The 23348-nt window shown below is 39.6% G+C and overlaps 1 protein-coding gene and 1 long non-coding RNA gene across 9 annotated transcripts in view; one reads left to right on the plus strand and one right to left on the minus strand.

Moving 5' to 3' along the window:
- The window catches only part of kdm2bb (lysine (K)-specific demethylase 2Bb), a 199248-nt gene that overhangs the window by 69344 nt on the left and 106556 nt on the right, over window positions 1–23348 (minus strand). For all 8 annotated transcript variants that reach the window (XM_088000040.1, XM_088000039.1, XM_088000043.1 and 5 more), the window contains one exon: window positions 89–175. In XM_088000040.1, coding sequence (XP_087856166.1) covers window positions 89–175 — 87 coding nt within the window. The remainder of the gene's footprint in view (window positions 1–88; window positions 176–23348) is intronic.
- LOC148145382 (uncharacterized) lies at window positions 8644–21612 on the plus strand. The gene is made up of 3 exons (XR_015761264.1): window positions 8644–8874; window positions 17046–17205; window positions 21465–21612. It is a non-coding gene; the product is annotated as an uncharacterized LOC148145382 (long non-coding RNA).

Here is a 23348-nt window from a genome sequence, read left to right on the forward strand (position 1 = left end):
CTGCAACCATAAAGATTTCAAATACCAACAATATTGAATAATGAAATGAATGTTTTCTTGAGTTTATGATCCCGTCATCTCTTCCTACCTTCACTGCCTTCTTTGGCCATGTTACAATTGGGACCCCGGTGATAGCCAGCTTCTGATCATCATCAGCATGTTCCTCCAGTACTGTCTGCATTCACAACAGGAAAAAAGAAACATTTTGTAAAAAAACTACACCAAAATTATTTTGTTATACAGGGCAACCTCGATTATATGAGCAACACAGGTGGAGAGTATTTTGTTTGGATATTCGAGTGTTCAGAGAATCGAATGTTTGGAGAACACAGTTTACCCAAGCATCAGGACTTTTGAGATCTTGTTTGGATAATCCGAAGTTTGGATAACCAATGTTCACTTAACCGAGGTTGTTCTGTACACCAGTGATAGTACCAAAAATAAACACTTTCTTTTTTACAACAGTTGTGCTGTTTCCATAACGGAGTTGCATTTAATCTGGCTTGTCTTGTTAAGGCAATTGATCCAATACTTAAGTAAAAGCGAAATAATACAGATCTGATAAATCTTAAATAAAAATCAGAGAAAGAAGAAACTCAATTTCAATTCCAAAGACTCTTCTTTGGAACCAAACTCTTTGTGTAAAAAAAAATTCTACTTTCTCCTTTTGCCTCATTCATCAAGCATTTTATTTTCTACTGAAGTGGTCAGGTGAACAACCTGCTCCCAGCACTGGGAATTATTATTTTCCACTGAGGTGGTCAGGTGAACAACCTGCTCCCAGCACTGGGAACGTTATAAGATCATTATTAGACATGGATAATTATTATAAAATCTTAATCACTCAGTCATGCAGAAGTAGCAATTAGTTCCCCTCATGCACCATCCAACTGTTACTTAATTAAGGGGAAATTCTGCCTAACTAACATCTTCGACATCTTTAGGAAAGTGATGACTTCAGCGAACTGTTGCAAACCCACGATCTAGTGTACCTTAGTATCAAAGAAGCCTTTGACTAAGTTATTCTATACACAGAGTTTGAATAATTACATTTATATTTTCATTTCATTTGGTGGGTTTTTTGACATAGTATGTGTTTGTTGGCAAATTGGGTTACATGGGGCATCCTTAGATATCTTGGAGCTGCACTTAACATAACAGTTGTGGGCAGGACCGCTGCAGTTCCATTTATTATGATTTTTACCATGCCATGTGCTGAGAGATATATGGAAGCTTGGAGCAGCTGCTGCAATGGCTCATACTTCACACCAAAGAACTAGAACCAGAGTGAAATCCTCAATCTGAATGCATGAGAAATGTATAACATGATCTAAATTCAGGTGCAATCTGCATTTTACGTAGAAGGAGACACCAGATAGACATAGACTGGATTTAATCAAACAGGTCTGTATTGCATCGAGATTGCCATATTTGAACTGTACTCCAAAGTATACTTAAGCCCTAAATGCTCAAATCCTCTCCCAATTCTGACTACTTTTCTTTCCCCTTACAAGTCTCTTCTTCAAAACTGCCTCTTTGAATAACCTTTTGTTCATCAGCTTCAATGTCAAACTTCGCTTTATAATGTTCCTATTAAGTACTTTGGGAGGTTTTATTACATTATGGATGCTGCATAAATGCAAGCTTTTGTTGTAATACATGTTTACAGGTGTTGTAACAAGCATGTAAGATGGTTCAAGGAAAAGAAGAAAATTAACCAAAAGGTTACTTGAAATTCAAAACCATGAATTGACACACAGCATGCAGATTTAAAACTATGTTTAGGTCAGATATCAGGGAACCCTCTCTCACAAAAAGCAATGAGAAATGAACATGCAAAGTAAAATCATTTAAGAAATAATTCAATACTAACATTGACTGTCAGGATCTTTCTGAATAAGCTTAATGGTAATGGTAGTTTTTCTTCCATTGTTTTTTCTATATAGCGAAATGTTATCATCCAAAATGCTAAGTATTGAAGTAACTAGTATTTTCTCAATAAATGTTGAGATTTTTCCCTCTGAACCATTTTAAAAAATCTGATACTTAGGAAATATATTATAACAAGGAACCCAATTCATCTTTCCAAATACAAAACAAGAAAAATATTGATTTACATATTTAAAGTATGTCTGGAATATCAGCCCATTTCCCCCTCCCTTCCAACATTCTACTAAATATAGCCATAATTAGAGGTGGATTCCTATCCAATGGAAATGATAAAGTTAAGTGCATTATAAAACTCTCCAGGGAGACAGCCACATGCTTTTTTATGCACAGAATCAATTAATGAGCAAAAGTGAGGTGACTCCAAAGCCTGTTTTATTTAATACATCAAAGAACACATTTCAATATCTATATATTTCACAAACTGCTCTTCCCCTTTTTAACTGTTGCAGATCCAAATCGTTTGCACTATTTGAGCATAATATTACCCTCAAAATGAATCAGCAAAATGCTTTATTGTGTCTCATTCTTTCAGGCCTCTCTCCCATTCCCATACACCCACTGTAAAAAAAAGAGCAGGATCAACTATTGAACTTTGTTGCAATGGCTGCACTTACCAAGGGGGGAGTTTACGTGTTGTTTTGATACTAACATTTTGCACAGAGGTCAAGTTTATACCATCCTACACCATTCACTAATGGTGAAGTTGTTTCTGCAGTTGTTTCTGCAGTTGTTTCTGCTGGCCACGCCATCCCTCTTCGACAGCTGCTTTGTAATTCTGCCCACTGAGCCTTACCTTTTCTCACTACCATCTGATATTATTCCCTACAATCCTTTCCCTCATGCTGTTTGGTCCCTGACTTGTCTCAACTTGGAATCTCAATGGAGTGAAGTTACTTAACAAAGCCACATTGTTTGCTGTTGTTAATGTGGCTGAAACAACTCTGTATAGTTTGATGGATGTTCAAGTATCATTTCAATCAGTGTACATTTGCTACAGCATAGCAAGACAATGGGTAGTTACAGGCAACAATGAAGCATGGGGCAAAAAAATCATAAACCTCAGATAGCATCATAGGTTACTCTTTAGGATCTTACTCAAACTGCTATCTGACATGAGTATTAACCAGCAATTCAACCAGGGTCAGCATTACAAACCCAATTCTATCCCTCTGGAGTTGAAATGGCATCTGCAAGCATATTTAAACAGCTATGGGCACATGATAGCTATCAGAAGCAGGAAATATACATGTATATAGATGATTAGCTGAAAGTATCACTGCCTAGATTCAATCAGTAAATGTCAAAAAAAACTAGAGATCAAACATTGGTCCTGGCCTGCATGCCTCAATCACAGGTTATCAAGAGTCAGAAGAAAAGGCAAAAGCTGACCATACAAGTTCACTAGCAGGAATATCTTGTACGCAACATCATGTTAAAAAATAAAGAGAAAGAAGAAGTCTTCCATTTAAATTGTGTCCTTAGTGATCGAAGGATGTTGTTAGGACAGCCCATGACTGAGTAGCACAAATGGTCAACAGCTGCCCATGGCTAATGCAGCAGAACATGGCTGATAGTAGTTATAGCGTTTGAGAAAATATTAGCTTAATGTTGTCTTCACAAATAGAACAATAGCTCTGTATAATCAAGGCTACTGAATTGAGATAGAATGTGCAGCTACAATTGCTAACATAGATAAGAACATTTCACATTAATTAGTTGTTACGCTTGAATTATTTAATCAATCTGTTACAATATTAAGAAAAGGTTCTAATTAAGATTCTTCAAATAATCATGAATACAAATTCTGAAATGGTTATAGATTCACATATATACAAAATAAATCACTAAAAGCTTTAGAGGAAAAGATTCAAACCAGTTTCAGGCAGTAAAAGCAGCGCCCATATCATTACAGGGAGGAATGGATACAGAGATTAGTAGACATTGGAATGTGGATTGAATGAAGACATTAACACACGACTTAAGAGTCATAAGAGTAATAGAGATGTACAGCATGGAAACAGACCCTTTGGTTCAACCCATTCATGCTGACCAGATATCCCAACCCAATCTAGTTTCACCTGCCAGCACCCGGCCCATATCCCTCAAAACCCTTCCTATTCATATACACATCCAAATATCTTTTAAATGTTGCAATTGTACCAGCCTCCACCACTTTCTCTGACAGCTCATTCCATACACGTACCACCCTCTGTGTGAAAACGTTACTCCTTAGGTATCTTTTATATCTTTCCCCTCTCACCCTAAACCTATGCCCTCTAGTTCTGGACTCCCCGACCCCAGGGAAAAGACTTTGTCTATTTACCCTATCCATGCCCCTCATAATTTTGTAAACCTCTATATGGTCACCCCTTAGCCTCTGACGCTCCAGGGAAAAAAGCCCCAGCCTGTTCAGCCTCTCCCTACAGCTCCAACCCTTGTAAATCTTTTCTGAACCCTTTCAAGTTTCACAACAACTTTCTGTTAAGAAGGAGATCAGAATTGCACACAATATTCCAACAGTGATCTAACCAATGTTCTGTACAGCCTCAACGTGACCTCCCAACTCCTGTACTCAATACTCTGACCAATAAAAGAAAGCATACCAAATGCCTTCTTCACTATCCTATCTACCTGCGACTCCACTTTCAAGGAGCTATAAACCTGCACTCCAAGGTCTCTTTCTTCAGCAACACTCCCTAGCACCTTGCCATTAAGTGTATAAGTCCTGCTAAGATATGCTTTCCCAAAATGCAGCACCTTACATTTATCTGAATTAAACTCCATCTGCCACTTCTCAGCCCATTGGCCCATCTGGTCAAGATCCTGTTGTAATCTGAGGTAATCCTCTTCGCTGTCCACTACACCTCCAATTTTGGTGTCATCTGTAAACTTACTAACTGTACCTCTTATACTCACATCCAAATCATTTATGTAAATGCCAAAAAGTAGAGGACCCAGCACTGAGTCTTGTGGCACTCCACTGGTCACAGGCCTCCAGTCTGGAAAACAACCCTCTACCACCACCCTCTGTCTTCTACCTTTGAGCCAGTTCTGTATCCAAATGGCTAGTTCTCCCTATTCCATGAGATCTAACTTTGCTAATCAGTCTCCCATGGGGAACCTTGTTGAACGCCTTACCATATAGATCACATCTACCTCTCTGCCCGCATCAATCCTCTTTGTTACTTCTTCAAAAAACTCAATCAAGTTTGTGAGACATGATTTCCCACACACAAAGCCCAATGTTGACTATCCCTAATCAGTCCTTGCCTTTCCAAATACATGTACATCCTGTCCCTCAGGATTCCCTCCAACAACTGGCCTACTACCGAGGTCAGGCACACCGATCTATACTTCCCCGGCTTGTCCTTACCGCCCTTCTTAAACAGTGGCACCACGTTTGCCAACCCCCAGTCTTCTGGCACCTCACCTGTGACTATTGATGATACAAATATCTCAGCAAGAGGCCCAGCAATCACTTCTCGAGCTTCCCACAGAGTTCTCGGGTACACCTGATCAGGTCCTGGGGATTTATCCACCTTTATAGATTTCAAGACATACAGCACTTTCTCCTCTGTAATATGGACATTTTGCAAGGTGTCACCATCTATTTCGCTACTTTCTATATCCTTTTCCACAGTAAATACTCGTTTGCTATCTCCCACATTTTCTGTGGCTCCACACAAAGGCCACCTTGCTGATCTTTGAGGGGCCCTATTCTCTCCCAAGTTACACTTTTTGCCAGCTAAAGAATTCTAACATTAGGCGTAACAACATTACTGATCAAATAATCAACATTTTTTTTGTCCAATTAATTGGCATTTAACATGGTGCGGCTGACAAATGTTACTTGAATACAGTATCCATTGTGAAAAGCTTCAAGAAGAAAGATCAGAAAGTCTGGGAAAACATCACGAAAGATCAGGGGTGGACCAGAAGCCTGACCATGTCTTTGTCATTTTGTGATATGATTAGCTTAATTGAAAATACATGAAGGCAAGCTTGAATTGTGTAAGATGCTGTACCAGAGAGCCAATTATAGAGGGATAAGTCAGCACCGCTGACCAAAAGTAATCAGGGTTGGGGCAGTGGATGGTACATGTGTGCATGCGCTCTAAGTTTAAATTGTACAAGTTAAGACATTCTGAATCTTTGTGTGCCTTTTGTTATGCTGTAACCGATGTGTAAATCACGATGAAGGTCACCTGAAACCACACCGTGACTTGGACTTTCATTCAAAATGAGATCTAACAGATATCCTAACATGCTTTACAGTCACTGAAGTGCTTTTAGTAGTCACTGTTGTACTGTAGGAAACCCTGCAGCCAGTTTGATAAACTCAAACAAAAATCAACATGATAATGATCATATGATGCTGGAGGGATAAACATTGGCCAAGACCCCAGAGAGAACAGGGAGAAAGTGAGGACTGCAGATGTTGGAGATCAGAGTCAGGAGTGTGGTGCTGGAAAAGCACAGAAGGTCAGGCAGCATCTGAGGAGCAGGAGCCTTTCACTAGGAAATGGAGGATGATGATGATGGGCACGTCCTGAAGAAGGACTCAAGCCCAAAACGTTGATTCGCCTGCTCCTCGGATGCTGCCTGACCTGCTGTGCTCCCTCAGGAAGAACACCACTGCTCTCTTCGAAATATGTTTTTTTTTGTAATGCTCATCTGAGAGGGGAAATTGGATTTCCAGCAGTAGCTTTACACTCTGCAATTTTCTCCATTAAGAATGCTCCCTGGTCACCTGTTCTCATATCCCTCAGTGTGATTAAAATTTATTTACAACACTCTTATTAAATACCATGGTCCACTTTGCTAAATTAAAAGATTCTATATTAATACAAGGTACTGTTAACATCTCATCCAAAATACTCAATACCAGGTTCATATTTTCCAATACAAGTAAAGCCAGGCAAAGCTAAATACAAAATAAAATGATCAAGAAACAGAAGATTTGAGAAATCCAACAGTTTTCCTTGGCTTGTCTTATTAGCGTGCTGTTTGGGTACCTTCTACAAAGTAACATGAATCAGAATGAAGACTTAGAATTCCTAAACGATCCCTGCTGCCAAGTTAACTTTGCACAATCAAAATTCACAACGAAGCCAACCAAGTTAAATTATGGATGGCTTCAGACGGTTTTTTTCACCATCCTACATAACTTACAATAGACGGAGGTCAGAATTACATGGGCAAATAAATGCTCACATAGTTACACGATCACGACTTGAGGCATTTCTGAATTCTAAGCAAATTATAATCAACTTTCATTCAAACAAATCAGACAGCATCTCAAGCTCACACAAGTAGAAAATTACTTTACTAAAATTACATATGCTCACATTTAAATCTCTAACCTTGGACTGGGTCAAGAGAAAGCAGGGGATGCTGTGCCAGCAAAACTATCCAAATATTTTTAACTTCGTTGGTTTCTTTCAGATCAATTAGTGGTCTGGAGCCAAGGCCCGGTGTGGATTGGAAGCTAGGTGCCAGCGTGGTCTGGGTTGGATGACAGTTGCTCTAAACTTTTTTTTCTGCAATGCTGGACTTTTTATTTCTCTATTTTCGAAGATCTTGTAACTTAAGAAGCTGTACCTAGGTAGCTTTGTACACAAGATGATGCTGTAAATGCGACTTATTAACTTTTCATTGTACTCAGTTAAGTATGTGACAATAAAGCTATTTTCTAATATGACAGTAAATTGACTCAGGTTTCAAGTAATTGTTGGGGTCTCTATGTTATTAAATTTTGTCTTTCTCTTGCATATTAGACCACGAACTAATTTCAATGATGCTAGCAATGGAAATTTAGGAGTTTATTCTGTATCAGCTAGAATGTAGGAGGATCCATTTTCTTCAAAAACTGAGAAGTGAACAGAGATGGCTTTGCACATTCATGTAATAATGCTTAATGCCGTTGTGCTGATCCTCCTGCTATAGCTGCAATGCTTAAATTAGCTGTCCAAAAATTTATGACAAAAACTGACATTTATGTAGTACATACTTCAGAATCAAATGAAGTAATTCTGCAAGCAAATTTATTTTTGTTGTATAGGCAGATGTCGTAGTCAATGACACATTGTAAGACTGCACCAACAAATTAATGAATTACCAAAGTTAACTTGTAGTGGTATTGGGTGAGGGATGAAAGTTGGCAAGGGCACTAGGAGAACATTCTGTTCTTTTTTGCCTGCTGCCTTAGGATCTATTACAGCCAGACAGGAATGCATTTAACTTGCCCAGATAGCGCCTCTAACAATGCAGAAAACTTTCAATGTTACACTGAAATATAATCCAAGATCATGTTTTCAAATCTGCAGATGAGCCTTGCCATAAATCTTACTGACTCCAAAGGCAGAATACTGCCAATTAATCCAAATTGATATGTAGCAATTTAAAGTCTATGTAATAGTCATCTTTTTGTATTACTTTACTGGCCATTCTGAAGCACTGTGAGCCAACACAAGTTTCTGCAATCAGTTATGTATTAACAATTCAATATGATGCTCCCATATTTACCACAAGAGCAGCAGTTTGGCAAAGCTGAAAGGAGATCACATGCTGAAACCAAACTGTGAGCAGCAAGAAGTGGATTTTGAGGCAAGATAATAAGTGTGTGGGCTGGCACAGAAAACACTAATCCTAGCAAAAAGAGTTAAATACATCAATTTCCATCTCTGTAACCTGTTAGATAACTTCAATAAGTCCATAAGGTACTGTTCCCCATTCTATCAGATGCTATCTCAGGCGATATGGGCAAAATCTAAAAGCCTTTAAGATTGTAACTTCATGAAAAGTGGCAGCTGTGAATTGCTGCAGACGTAGGGTTATCATTAACATGTATTCAATTTTTAAAGATATGCGCTCAAGAGAAACACAGAAGGTGGAAAATCCTATGGAGTGATACATGTGCTGCAGGTAAGAGATTGATTTCCGAGCAATACCTGGGAACACACAATAATCACGTGCCCCACAGTGAATAAATGTTGTTTTTGTTTGATACCTTATGATCCATTTTCCGATATTTTGAGTTCCTCTTTAAATTTTAAAACACTCAATGTATAAATGATGAACAGATTCTGAGAGTGAATTGTTATGTGGGAATTCTCTGCATTTTTTAAAAAACTTATTTCTTCCAAACACAGTATACAATTTATTACTGGCAGACTTTTTAAAAAATCTAATGTAAATTAAGAGAAATCGACTCCAAGGTCGTAGGTAGAAATGTTAGGACTTTCATCTTTTTCTTCCAAAAGCTGCACACTATATTATCTCCTCCCACAATCCCAGTAACTCCAGCTGCTGTTCTTGGGCTTTTGTCTCCCTCACTTCTCCCGACTATGGTTACGCCAAACCCAACCATTCTTCTCACCTCACCACACACTTCAGCTTTCATATTAGGCTTTTCTCCACCCACCTGTCCAATTTCTTCTCACCAGCAAATAAGTGCCACTCAAGCTTTCTGCTTCGGTTTCCCTTCCTCACTTGCTCTCAGCCACTCCCTCATACCCAATTCCACTCGTTCTGCTCTCCAGCCTTTCTTTCATTCCATACCAATTACTATTCTTATCTTCCTAAACCCTTGCTCCTTCAGCGCTCTCATCATTCGTTGTCATTGTTGTTGAATTGAATGTTACTGCACTTTGTGACAGGACCTCCCAGTTCTTTTAGAGTTCCTCAACCACTTTACAGTGACAATATGACAGCAACAGGTCAGCTCAGTGGCTCGGTGGTTAGCCCTGCTGACTCACAGTGCCAGGGCCAGAGTTCAATTCCAACCTTGGAAGACTGTGTGGAGTTTGCACATTCTCCCCCTGTGTGTGGGTTACCTCCAGGTGCTCCAGTTTCCTTCTGCAGGTTAGATGGATTGGCCATGCTAAGTTGCCCATTGTATCCTGGGATGTGTAACTTAGGTGGATTAGCCATGGGGAATTCACTGTAATGGGGTGAATCTGGGTTGGATGCTCTTCAGAGAGTCAATGTGTCTTGTTGGGCTGAATGTCCTGTTTTTACACTGCAGGGGATTCTATGAGAACAGGTCAGAGGAGCCCCATAGCAGTGCTGTTGAGGTAAGAAGCCATGTAAGGGTCTTGTTCATATTTTTGTTCTCTTGCAATACCAGATCAGTCAGTAATATGCTGACTTAATAGCGTGCATGCTACTCCAAAACAACAAGCCAAGTTTATTTTTAGATTAGATTCTCTACAGTGTGGAAACAGGCCCTTCGGCCCAACAAATCCACACCGCCCCGCCAAAGAAAAACCCACCCAAACCCATTCCCCTAGCCTATACTTACCCCTGACTAACGGGCCTAATTCACCTGACCTGCACATCTTTGGATTGTGGGAGGAAACCGGAGCACCCGGAGGACACGGGGACAATGTGCAAACTCCATACAGACAAGCGGGAATCGAACCCAGGTCCCTGGTGCTGTGAGGCAGCAGTGCTAACCACTTAATCACCGTGCCGCCACGTTCTTTCTTTCAAGATTCTTTCTCAAGTAGTTATTGAATGCAACATACAATGGGTAGATTTACATTCTGTAGAATAAACTAAAAAACTGTTGTCACAGTAACAGGGAAGATACAGTTTCATTCATATTAGTCTCTGCATGAGGTTAAAAAATTCTGTCTTTTATCATCATTATAGTTTGCACTGATATTTTTCAACAAGACTTACCAAAGGCCCGTGAATTGCAATTTGAACTTCAATATAAAAAGCTCGTGTTCTACTAGTCAATGTTGAAGAATTTTAGAGTGGGGTCGGAGTTAACATGGCTTCTTATGCACATACAAAGAGCTAAGGATTAACATTGTTTTGCACTCACCATTGGCCTACCCTTATAAACCCTTTGCTATTTTTTGCAGCCTCACCAATATTTTTAATGAATTATTGACTATTCTTTCTCCCTTCCTCGGAGGACCCAGGAGGTCTGGCATCGTCTGTGGTGACAGAAACTGGGAAGTGATACATATACTCCCATCCATCAATGCATCAATCAATACCCTGCCAACTTTAAACTTGGCAGCTCTGCCAGTCAATCTGTTAAACCAGCAACTTCGTGACAACTGCTGGCACTACAAGGAGTCCAAAGGAGAACTGATCCAGTCTCCCGGAATCAGGGTGCTTCCATGCATTTTGGTCAGGTTAGGGTTGGAGATCCCAGATTCCGGGATGTCAGCAAGGCCACAATGAAGATAATCTTTCCCCACCTTCTCATCTGGGTTTAGCCCACGCAGTGAAAGTTGACAGGTTTTCCTACCTCAGCCATTTGTACTACACTAGCAGAGGCGGAATATGGTCTTTAAACGGCCATTCATTAGTTAGTAAATAAAAAAGCCTCAATAGGCCTAAGGATAGCTGAGACATCTGAAGCTTTATTCATCATCTTTGTAAAACAGAGCACAGGGAAGGAGTCTTAGAGTAGGCCAGCAACTCTATTTTTAAATATCCCTCCCACCCACCTGCCTTTCAAGTATAGGGGACTGGCATAAAGGGTCAATATTTTGAGTCAAATATGACTTCTCTCCAACAAAGACTCAAAAGGTTAACTTTGTTTTCTTGCCATAGATTGACAGGTTTACTAAATATTTCCAGCACATAACATTTTTATTTCAGATTTCCTATATCTAAGGAACTTGCATTATTCAAATTTGGCTATTAACTTTGGATTAATTCCACCAGGTCCCAGTTAGACCTTTAAATAGATCACTTTACAACAGTCTCAGGCTAACAGTCAGTACCTACATGGATACTCTACATTCAGCATCACAACAGGCTTTGCATCACGCCCATTCTGTCAATTTTTGTCTGCCTCTCCTCAGTTAAAAGGAAGTTGCAACAGTGGTGGACTAAAGTCAAAGGAATAAAAGAGATCAAAAAGGAAACACCAGTAAAATGATGAAACACAGAAAACAGGAGCAGGCGTAGAACGTTCAACCTTCCAAGCCTGCTCCACCACTCATTACAATCATGGCTGCTTTTTATTCCTGATGAAGGGCTTTTGCCCGAAACGTCGATTTTGCCTGTCCTCGGATGCTGCCTGAATTGCTGTGCTCTTCCAGCACCACTGATCCAGAATCCAATTCAACAGCCTGTTCCCACTTTTCCTCAATATCCTTTGATGTCATTAGCCCCAAAGCTAGATTCACCATCCCCTTGAATCATGTAGTGCTTGGATCTTGACTGCTTTATGTAGTAACAAACTCCATAGGGTCACTATTTATGGTGAAGAAATTTCTCCTCATCATAGTCCTAAATAGTTTACCCCTGGTTTTGGACTGCCCATCCTTCCTGCACCAACCTTGTCTAATCCTATTTGGAATTCCTTTCAGGAGTTAGAATCATTCAATGAATATAATCATAACCAATTCAACCTTTGCTCATACAGTAATCCTGCCAGCCCAAGGACCAGTCGGGTAAACCTTCACAGCATTCCCTCAACAGCAAGAGCATTCTTACTCAGATAAGGAGACAAAAACTGCACACAACATTTCAGGTGGGGTCTCAGCAAGGTATTGTACAATTACAGAAGACATCCCTGCTCCTGTACTCAAATCGTCTCGACGAAGGACAATACATCATTTGCCTTCTTGACCACCTGAATGCTTACCTTCAGTGACTGGTGCACAAGGAAATTCATGTCTCATTGCAATTCCACCCTCTCAATGTATAGCCAGTCAGATAATAATCAACCTTTCTTTTTCTGCTACCAAAGTGGATAACCTCACATTTATCCACATTATACTGCATACGCTGTACAGAGGGGAGGTGCCAGCCTAATAGTATTGTCACAAGACTATTAATCCAGAGACCCAGGTAATGTTCTGAAGATCTGGGTTCAAATTCCACCATGGCAGATGGTGACGCCTGCATTCAATAAAAAAAATTATGGAATTAATAGTCTAATGGTGACCATGAAATCATTGTCGACTGTCAGAAAAAAACCCATCTGGTTTAGGGAAGGAAACGGTCATCCTCATGTGGTCTGGCCTTTATGTGATTCCAGACCCATAGCAACATGGTTGACTCTTAACTGTCCTCTGAGCAATTAGGGTTGGGCAATAAATGCCCACATCCTATGAACAAATAAAAAAAAGTAACTTGTCCAAATCACACTGAAGCATCTCCACACATTCTTCACAGCTCATCCTCCCATCCAGCTTTGTCTCATCTGCAAATCTGGAGAAGTTACATTTAGTTCCCTTATCTAAATCAGTCATTTATATTGTGAATAGCTGGAGACAGCATGGCACATGTCCTTGTGGGAAAGTTCATGTGATAATTTCTTTTCTCTATTATTAATTGTCTGCTATTAATCTTGAGCAACCTATCAATTGTAAAGTAAAATTTTATTCAGAATGCATCCTGTAATAGAGTCAAGCTTTGAAGTTGTCAGTTAACATATGAAACACCATTATCTAATACAACTAATGATACTTAGTGACTCAGTACACTTCAAAGTCTTTACATGCCCCAATCCCCAATTCAACTGAAATATAAAATTATCTGGTCCCTCCCAAAAATCGACACTAACAAATAGGTCAGCAGGAGGAGCAGTATTGGAAAATGTGTGCAATTTGAAATTCCTTTGTAAGCATGCAGCTGAATCCCGCATCTACAGCAAGTTAACTAATCTACATTCCCTACATTACAAAATTTAATAGCATCAATAAGTACTTCTTTGGCTACAAAATATTTTGGGTTGCCCTTAGAATGTGAAAGATCCCATGTGAATGCAAGTCATTTCTTTTTTTGCTCTTATTTAAAGATTATTTTGCAGATATGGCCATACTTCAGAGTATACTTATCTCTTAGGTTACTAAAGCCAAAAGCCACAAAATCCTAAGTTGAATCCCCAAGTGCATATCGTATTAGCAATTGGTATCAAACTATCCCTGCTGTCTCTATGTTACCATGGGAGGTTTGACTAGTGAAGTCACTCATGCACAATGTCTATTGCAATGCAACAATTACATGGTCAGACTCAACTGTGATACCTACTCCATTAAAATAATATATAAAAGCAACACAACTCAGTTTGAGGGCAAAAAAGTAATAAAGAGAGAAAAGCAAACTAGCACAGAATATTAAAACAGATAGCAAAAATCTGTTATAAGCATACAAAAGGGAAGACAGTAGCTAAAGTAACTGTTGGTCCACTGAAGGGCAAGATTGGGGAGCTAATAGTAGGGAAATTAGGGAGACACTAATCAATGTTTTGTATCAATTTTCACAGTGGAGGATAAAATCTTAATAATGACAGGTAGTGCAGAAGGTGATAGAAAGAGAGGAGCCTACAATAAACATCATCAGTAGGAAAGAGGAACCTTTCCGACTGAAGGTAGACAAGCCCCAGGGCCTGATGATCCACGTCCTAGGGTCTTCAATAAAGTGATAGCAGAGAATGTGGATCTACTGGTATGTTCCAAAATTCCCCTCAATGTGAGACAAGTTACAATGAATTGGACAATGTTCATACAATACCCTTATTCAAAAAGGGAAAAACACAGAAATAAGCCAGTTAGTTTCACATCATCATTGGGACATATGAAGTATTAAATATTCATTATTAAGGAAGTAATTATAGTACATTTACACAGTTAGAATGAATCCATCAGAGTCAGCATGGTTTTATGAAAGGTAAATTATGTTTAACTAAGTTTCAAGAGTTCTTTGAAGATTTAACAAGCAAAGTGGATAACGGATATCCTGTAGATGTAGTAGATCAGGACTTCCAGACAGAATTTGCAAATGTGCCATACAAAGATTAATACACAAGATAAGATCACATGGAGCTGGGGTCATTCTTTGGTTTGGTTAGAGGATTGGCTAACAAACAGAAAGCAGAGGATCAGGATAAATGGATCTTTTTCTGGTTGGCAAGATGCAACCAGTGGGGTGCCACAGGGATTGATCCTTGGGCCCCAATTCTTTACAATCGAAGAGAAAAATGGACCAAATTGGGCAGATAGAGTTTTATGCGGATAAATGTGAGGTTATCCATTTTGGTCAGAAGAATAGAAAGGCAATTAGAAAGAAATGTCAGAATGCCAGTGCAGAGAGATCTGGGTGTCCCAGTATATGATTCTCAGAAAATTAGAGTGCAGGTATAGCAGATAATAAGGAAGAGTAATCGAATTTTCACTTGTACCTCTTTCAATTTGGTCTATTGCATTCTTTGCTCCCAATGTGTTCTCCTCTATACTGGACAGACAAAACGATTGTCTCTCTTTCTCTCCCTCCCCACTCTCTCATCACCTTTTTCCTCTCCTCTTCCCCTTTGCTACCCTTTTCTCCTGTTTTCCATTTTGCCTCTGCTTCACCCATCCCCCACATATTTGTCACATAGCACAGTGTTCAGCCTTGGAGATTTCCACTTTTGGGGCAATTTAGAACAAGAGGTCACAAGTTTTAGACTAAGGGGTAGCAGACTTAAAAGAGAGGAGGATAAATCACCTCTCTCAAACGGCAGTGAATCTTTGGAATTCACTTCCCTAATGTGGTGAACGGTTGGACATTGAGTGAATTTGAGGGGATAGACAGTTTTTTAATTAGTAACAGGTTAAAGGAGTTGAGACTAGCCATGATTGTGTTGAATGGGGAGCAGGGTTGAGAGCCTGAATTCGAAGAGTGTGCTGCTGGAAAAGCATAGCCAGTCAACCCCCCTGGTCTTCACCTTCCACCCCATGAAACTCCAGATACACCACATCATCCTCCACCATTTCCACCACCTACAAACAAAGCCTACTAGCAAAGATATATTTCTCTCTCCACTCCTATCTGTGTTTCGGAGAGACCATTCCCCCCGCTATGCCCTTGTCAGGTCCATGCCCCCCACCAACCTACCTCCCCCTGCCATTGCAAGAAGAGCAAAACCTGTGCCCACACCTCCCCCTGACCTCCATACAAGGCCCAAAAGGATCCTTCCACATCCAGCAGAAATTTACTTGCAGTTCCACACACGTCATCTACTGCATCCGTTGCACCCGATGTGGTCTCCTCTACGTTGGAGAGCCAGGACGCCAACTTGTAAGTCGTTTCAGAGAACATCTCTGGCACACCCACACTAACCAACCTCAGTGCCCTGTAGCTGCAAACTTTAACTCCCCCTCCTACTCTGCCAAGGACATGCAGGTCCTGGGTCTCTTGCATCGCCAAACCCTAACCACCCAAAGCCTGGAGGAAGAACATCTCATCTTCCATCTTGGGACTCTCCAACCACACAGGATCAATGTAGATTTCACCAGGTTCCCCATTTCCCCTCTCCCCACCTTATCCCCGTCCCAACCTTCCAACTTGAACGGTCTTATCTGTCCATCTTCCTTCCTACCTATCTGCTCCACCCTCCTCTCTGACCTATCAATTTCACCCCCACCCTCATCTACCTACAGCTTTCCCAGCTACCTCCCCCCACCAAGCCCCATCCCCTTTGGCCACAAACCTCACTGATGATGGGCTTATGCCAGAAACGTCGACTGTCCTGTTCCTCAGATGCTGCCCGTCTTCGACTCTGATCTCCAACATCTGCAGTCCTCACTTTCTCCTAGTTGAGGGGCTGACTTGCCTACTCCTGCTTCTACATCTCATCCCATCCCCCTGCCTTTACTCCTGCAATCACCTGCAAATTTTCTGTCTTCAGATAATTACCCAATTCTGTGTGAAGGCCTCAACTGAAGCAGCCTTCACATTTTCAGCAGTGCAATCCAGTTCCTAAGCATTCATTACACAAAAAAGCTTTTCCTCATGTCACAACTCTTATTTTGCCAACCAACTTAAATATTGCCAACATGAACACAATTTCTCCCCATCCTATTCTATCCAGACGCTGCATGAGTTTCAATACATTATCAAATCTCCTTTGAATCTTCTCTTCGCAAAGGAACAGTCCCAGTGTCTCCAACCTATCAATGCAACTGTTGCTCATTTCTGGAATCATTCTCATGAATATTATCTACATCATTCCTAAATCCTTTACATCCTTTCTAATAAGTCATAACCAGAATTGGATACAATACTGCAGTTCAAGGCCAGTTAAGTGTTTTATAATGACTTTCTTGCTATTATACTCTATCCACCTATTTATAAAGCCGAGGATAGTATGCGTTATTGGCTATCTTATCGATCTACTCTGCCACAAACAACAGACTCTTGAGCAAACATCGAGAAACCTTGGGCAAGATACCAGATGCTCGGGAACCTCATACCATCAAGGAGTCAGCAGAACTGAAGGTTTTGGCAGAAATATTGGTGAGAAAACTATATTTTCAAATTCATTCCGCATTTAGTGTTTGTAATATAACAGGCCAAATGTGTATTTCAATGCTCACTATCCAGTTAAAGAATATTTTGGTCAGTTCACAGAATAGCCTGCCGTACTCTAGGTAGCCAATAGGTGGCAAAATTAACTGATCACTGCACAGCCAACACAGAAGCTTCTTTCCAATACACCTCCACTTTATTAGTGACTAGTGCAACAATTTCTTTGTTTAAAATGCAGCACTTGATTAGGTAAAATCACATTCATCAAGGAGGCTAAAACTGAACTTATCCCAAAAGAACTAATCATGATAGATAGAAGTGTTAGACAGGGAGAGGAGTGAATACCAAGCTAAGAAACAAAGCTAAGAACACCAAGCAAGTCAACAAAACAAAGTTCAAAAGAATCAAGTTAGTGAGACACGATTTCCCACTTACAAAGCCATATTGACTCTCCCTAATCAGTCCTTGCACTTACAAATACATGCAAGTCCTGTCCCTCAGAATCCCCTCCAACAACTTACCCACCATTGACATCAGGCTCACCGGTCTATAATTCCCTGGCTTTTCCTTACCATCTTTCTTAAATAGTGGGACCACTTTAGCCACCTCCAGACTTCCCACACCTCACCCTTGGCTATCGATGATACAAGTATCTCAGCAAGGGTCCCTGCAATCAGTTTCCTCGCTTCCTACAAGGTTCTAGAAAAAAACCTGATCAGGTCCCAGGGATTTATCCATCTTTCGGCATTTGAAGATGTCCAGCATCTCGTCCTCTGTAATATGAACACTTTTCAAGTTATCACTATTTATTTCTCCAAGTTCTCTCGCTTTTATAGCCTTCTCCATGGTAAACACTGACATGAAATACTTGCTTCGTACCTCACCCATCTCCTTTGGTTCCACACATAGGCAGCCTTGCTGATCTTTGAGGAGCTCTATTCTCTCTCTAGTTACTCTTTTGTCCTTTCTAGAATTTCTTTGGATTCTCCTTAACCCTATTTGCCAAAGTTATCTCTTTTCTTCTTTTTACCCTCCTGGTTTGCCTCGAATATCCTTCTACTGCCCTAATACTCTGAGGGATTCACTTCCAGCTGCCTATATCTACCTCCTCCATTTTCTTGACCAGAGCCTCAGTTTCTCTAGTCATCCTATCATTTAGTCGAGGTAAATGCACATTTCTGTCTTTCCATTGCTCTCAAAGCAAATTAGGTACAGTTTACCTTTGGATAAATTATATTTGGATAAATTATTTGTAAATTCAGGCATGACATTCATAGAATCATACAGCACAGAAACAGATCCTTTGGTTCATGCTAACCAAGTTTCCCAAACACTCTCTCTTTATTTAGCATGCCAGTGCAGCAATGCTTCAATTGTAAAATTTTCCTCCTTGATTTCAAGTCCTTTTGTGGTTTCATCCTGTCTTAGCTCAGTAATCTTTTATAGCCTACAACCCTCAGAGATCTCTGTGCATATTTAATCACAACCTCTTCCCACCATGAATTTAATCATTCTACCACTGGTGGCTGTGCCTTCAGCTTCCAGGATCTAATTTCTGAAATTCCTGCTCCCAAGCCTCCCTCTCCTCTATTAAAATCTACCTGTTTAATCAAACATCTGATCACCTGTCCTAATATATCTTCATTTGTCTCAATGCCAAAAGTTTGTTAACACTCCACTAAAGCATTTTGGAGCATTTCACTGGAACAAATAATTGCACATGTTATCTGTTTCTCCTCTTGATTTTTTTTTCCCCACTGTTTTTGTAAAAAACAACTCATTGTTGCCAAAATTCCATTTTCTACAACAAGCCTCCAACACCCTGATCATTCATCAAGTGACATTCTGAGCAGGAGGAATATTACAAATTTCAAGACTGGAATGTGTATTTCCTTGAGATGAGCTTTAAGATATACTCCTGTAAATAGACCTTACGGCCTCAATAATTAAGAATGATGACCAGTTCCTCAGTGAATTATATTGTGTTATAATAAATTAAAAGTTAATTGTTCCTTTTGTGTGCTGGATACTTTAATCACCTCTATCGTTCAAAAATGTGGGCTTATAAATATGCATGTAACAAGACCTATTGTAAAACAAAAAAACAGCTTTTTTAAACAAATAAGAAATATATGAATGCATTTAAAATAAATTACCACTGAGATTCAGATTGCTCTAAAATAATAAATTACACAAACATTGTCCTTTGAAATTTTTACCCTAACTCATGTCATAAGCCAGCTTCACTGAGCTGACTGTCAAGGGCAAAGCTAATATTGAGCGATATCTGACAATTCAGGAGAATAAGTAGAAAGAAAAAGGAGGTGGGGTAAACTGTTAATAAAAGATTAAATGAGTGCAGCAGTGAGAATGAACCTTGGCTTGGAAGACTAAACATACAATCAACTCAGGTAGTGATATGAATTAGCAAAGAAAATAAGTCCATGTAGGTGAACAATACAACAGTCATGGATGATTTTAATCTTCAAAAAATTGGGCAAATCAAATTGGCAAAAGGTAGCATCAAAGATGAGTTCATACAGTATATTTGGGATATAGTGGAATCAAACAGGGAACAGGCTAATTAAAATCTGGTCACGTGTAATGAGATAGCATTAATTACCTCATAGTAAAATACAATTTAGTAAACCATGATCATAACATGATAGTGTTTCACAGACTGTTTGGGGGTGACAAATGTGTGAGAAACCGATGCCTTAAATTTAAATAAAAAACCTCTGTAAATGTGTGAAGCCAAGGTTGGTTAAAATGCACTAGGTGAAAGAACATAAGAACTGGGAGTAGGCCATCTGGCCCTTCAAACCTGCTCTGCCATTCAATAAGATCATGGCTGATCTCTTCGTGGACTCACATCCACTCACCCATGCTCTCACCTTATCCCTTAATTTCTTTACTGCTCAAAAAAATCTATCTTAGCTTTAAAAATGTTTACTAAATTAGCACCAACTACTTATCTGGGCAAGGAAATCCACAGATTTACAACCCTCTGGGTGAAGTTCCTTCTCAGTTCAGTACTAAATTGGCTCCCTCTCATCTTGAGGCTATGCTCTCTTGTCCTAGTTTCACCTGCCAGTGGAAACATTCTCTCTACATCTATCTTAGCTCTTCTCATCATAATTTTACATGTTTCTATAAGATTCCCCCCTCATTCTTCTGAATTCCAGTGAATATAATCCCAGTCTACTCAGTCTCTCCTCATAAGCCAACCCCCTCAACTCTAGAATCAACCTACTGAACTTTCTCTGCATCCCGCCAGTGCCAGTCTATCCTTTCTCAAGGAAGGAGACCAAACCTGCACACAGTACTCCAGGTGTGGCCTCACCAGAACCCTATGCACCTGCAACATAACACCCCTACTTTTCAACTCAACCCCTTTAGCAATGATGGACAAAATTCCATTTGCCTTCCTAATTACCAGATGTACCTGCAGACCGATCTTCTGTGATTCATGCGCAAGGACACCCAGGTCCCTCTGCATAGCAGCATGCTGTAACTTTTACTGTTACTCCTATCAATATGGATGACTTCACATTTATTAATATTGTATTCCATTTGCCAGACGTTTGACAATTCACTTAATGTATGTGTTCCTTTGCAAAGTTTCACAGTCCTCTGCATACTTTGCTCTGTCACTCATCTTAGTGTCACCTGCAAACTTTGACACACTACACGTGATCCCTGATTCCAAATCATCTATATAAATTGTGAATAACTGTGGTCCCAACACTAATCACGAGAGGCACACCACTAGTCAGAATAACACTCATTTATCTCCACTCTTTGCTTTCTGTTAGTCACCCAATCCTCTATCCACGCTAATATTTTATAAAGCCATGCATCCTTATCTTATGCAGCAGCCTCTTGTGTGGCAGCCTAAATAGTAAAACTATGACATTTCAAAAATATTTTATGACTCTCAGCAAAAATATATTTCATTGAGAAAGAAAGATTATATTAGAAGGATGAAAAACATCCATGGCTAACAAAGGAAGTTAAAGATGGAATAAAATTAAAAGAGATAAAATGATTAGCACAAAGATTAGTGGCCAGAGATTAGAAATCAGTTAAGTATTTAGAAAAAAAGTGTGAAAATAGAAATGGAAGTAAATAGCATGAAAAATAAAGGCAGAAAGTAAGAGCTTCTCCCAAGACTTAAAAAGAGAGCAGCCATAATAAACAATAGTTCCTTAGAGATTCTGAACAAATATTTGTCTCTATCTTCACAGCACAAAATACCAAAACCACACCAGTCACAATCCCAAGAAATGGCTGCAAAGACATTGGATACTTTGGTTGTGTCCTTCCAAAATTTCCAAGATTCTGTAAAGCTCCAGTAAGATTTGAAGACTGTAAATTACCTTTTTGAAGAAAAGCAGGAAAGTGTAAGCAAGATTTCCTAACATCTGTCTTTGGGGAAAATGCCGGAATCCATTATTAAGGAAGTAACAGCAGGGTATTTAGAAAATCATAATAATATCAGGTACAGTCAAAATGACTGTATGAAAGGCTGAGAGCATTTACCAATTTACTAGAGTTCTTTGTGGATGTGACAAACAGGTCGATAAAGGGGTAGATGTAGTGTACTGGATTTCCAAAAAGCATTCAATAAGGTGCCACATAAAAAGCTAGTAAACAAGACAAGACCTCAAAGTATTGGGGGCAATATCCTGGCATGGATGAAGGATTGACTAATTAATAGGAAGCAGAAAGTCAGGATAAATAGATAATTTTCAGGCTGCCAAATTACAACAAGCAAAGTGCTGCAAGGATCAATGCTGGAGTCTTAACTATTTAAAATCTAATGACTCACATGCTAAGGGTCAAAGTGTATTGTAGTCACATTTTCCAAGGTTACAAAGATAGGTGAAAAAGCTGTTGTGAGGAGGAATAGAAAAGGGATTTAGATTGGTTAAATGAACGAGCAAAAGTCTGCCTGCTGGATGATAATGCAAGATTATGAACTTTTATAGGAAGAATAGAAAAGCAAAATATTCTATGAACGCAGAGAGTCTAAACAATGTTATGATAGAGATTATACATGAAGCACAATGTTATCACACTGGTATAGCAAGTGAACAGGAAAGCAAATGAAATGTTGGCTTTTTAAATCAGTGTAGGGGGTATAACAGAAGGACAGTTTTGCTACAACTATACAGAGCTTTGATGAGACCACACCTGGGGTACTGCATCCTACTCTAGTCTCCTTATTTAAGGAGCAATAACCTTCAATGAATGGCCTCCAATATAAAGGCAACCTGATTGATTCCTAGGATGAAGGGGGTGTCTTAAAAGGAGAGGTTGAAGAGGTTGAACGTTTATTTTTATGAGTCTAGAAGAATACTGACATGACGGTTCCCCATGTGAGTAACCTCGAACGAGGAATCACAGATTCAGAATAAAGGGTTTTCCCTATTTAAGGCTTCTGCTTGGACATTTGTGAACGCTTAGTGCCTGCCATTTGAAGTCATTGATGCCCATACAGCAAACAAAATGTTTTAGGCTTGTATATTTGGCTATGTCATTTTGCATAAGAGTTACAAAATCTCACATCTAGACAGGAAACAAGTAGATTTTAAGGTTCATTTTAAAAGGGAGAGTGGTAGTGAGATAATTTCAGAATTGATGGTGGAGGAAACAGATTACTCCACAGTTGCCACCTGTGTTATGAAAGCTGAGATTATAAAAAAAGATGATAATTTAAAAATTGTCGGTGTCATGACACAAGACATGAGACAATGTAGATCAATGAGCACAGGGACAATGAGTAAAAGGTTGCATTTCCTCTAATTTTCTTGTTGGCTGTGATGCACGCAGAGCCAAAAAGAAAGAATCTTGCTGAAAGGGACATAGTGAAAGTTGAGATATAGAAATGTTTTACGAGTTTAGATTTGTGAAAGAAAAGAGGAAAATACTGGCAGAGTCAACAGAGCTAATACCCAGAGGTAACAAAGGAATGGACATGGGTTTCAGCATTAGATAAGCTGTGGTAGGTTTGAGACCTGGATTGGTACAGGTAGATGGAAGCTCATCACAAACTTGATTTTCCATTTCAGAACAGTCTGATTCAGCCTCAAACGGTGACCAAGAAAAGGGCTTGAAGTCAGTGGCTT

This window comes from Chiloscyllium plagiosum, unplaced genomic scaffold, assembly GCF_037043375.1.
Source record: "Chiloscyllium plagiosum isolate Xiang-an unplaced genomic scaffold, Cpla_swu_hap1 HiC_scaffold_24, whole genome shotgun sequence".
NCBI lineage: Eukaryota > Metazoa > Chordata > Chondrichthyes > Orectolobiformes > Hemiscylliidae > Chiloscyllium > Chiloscyllium plagiosum.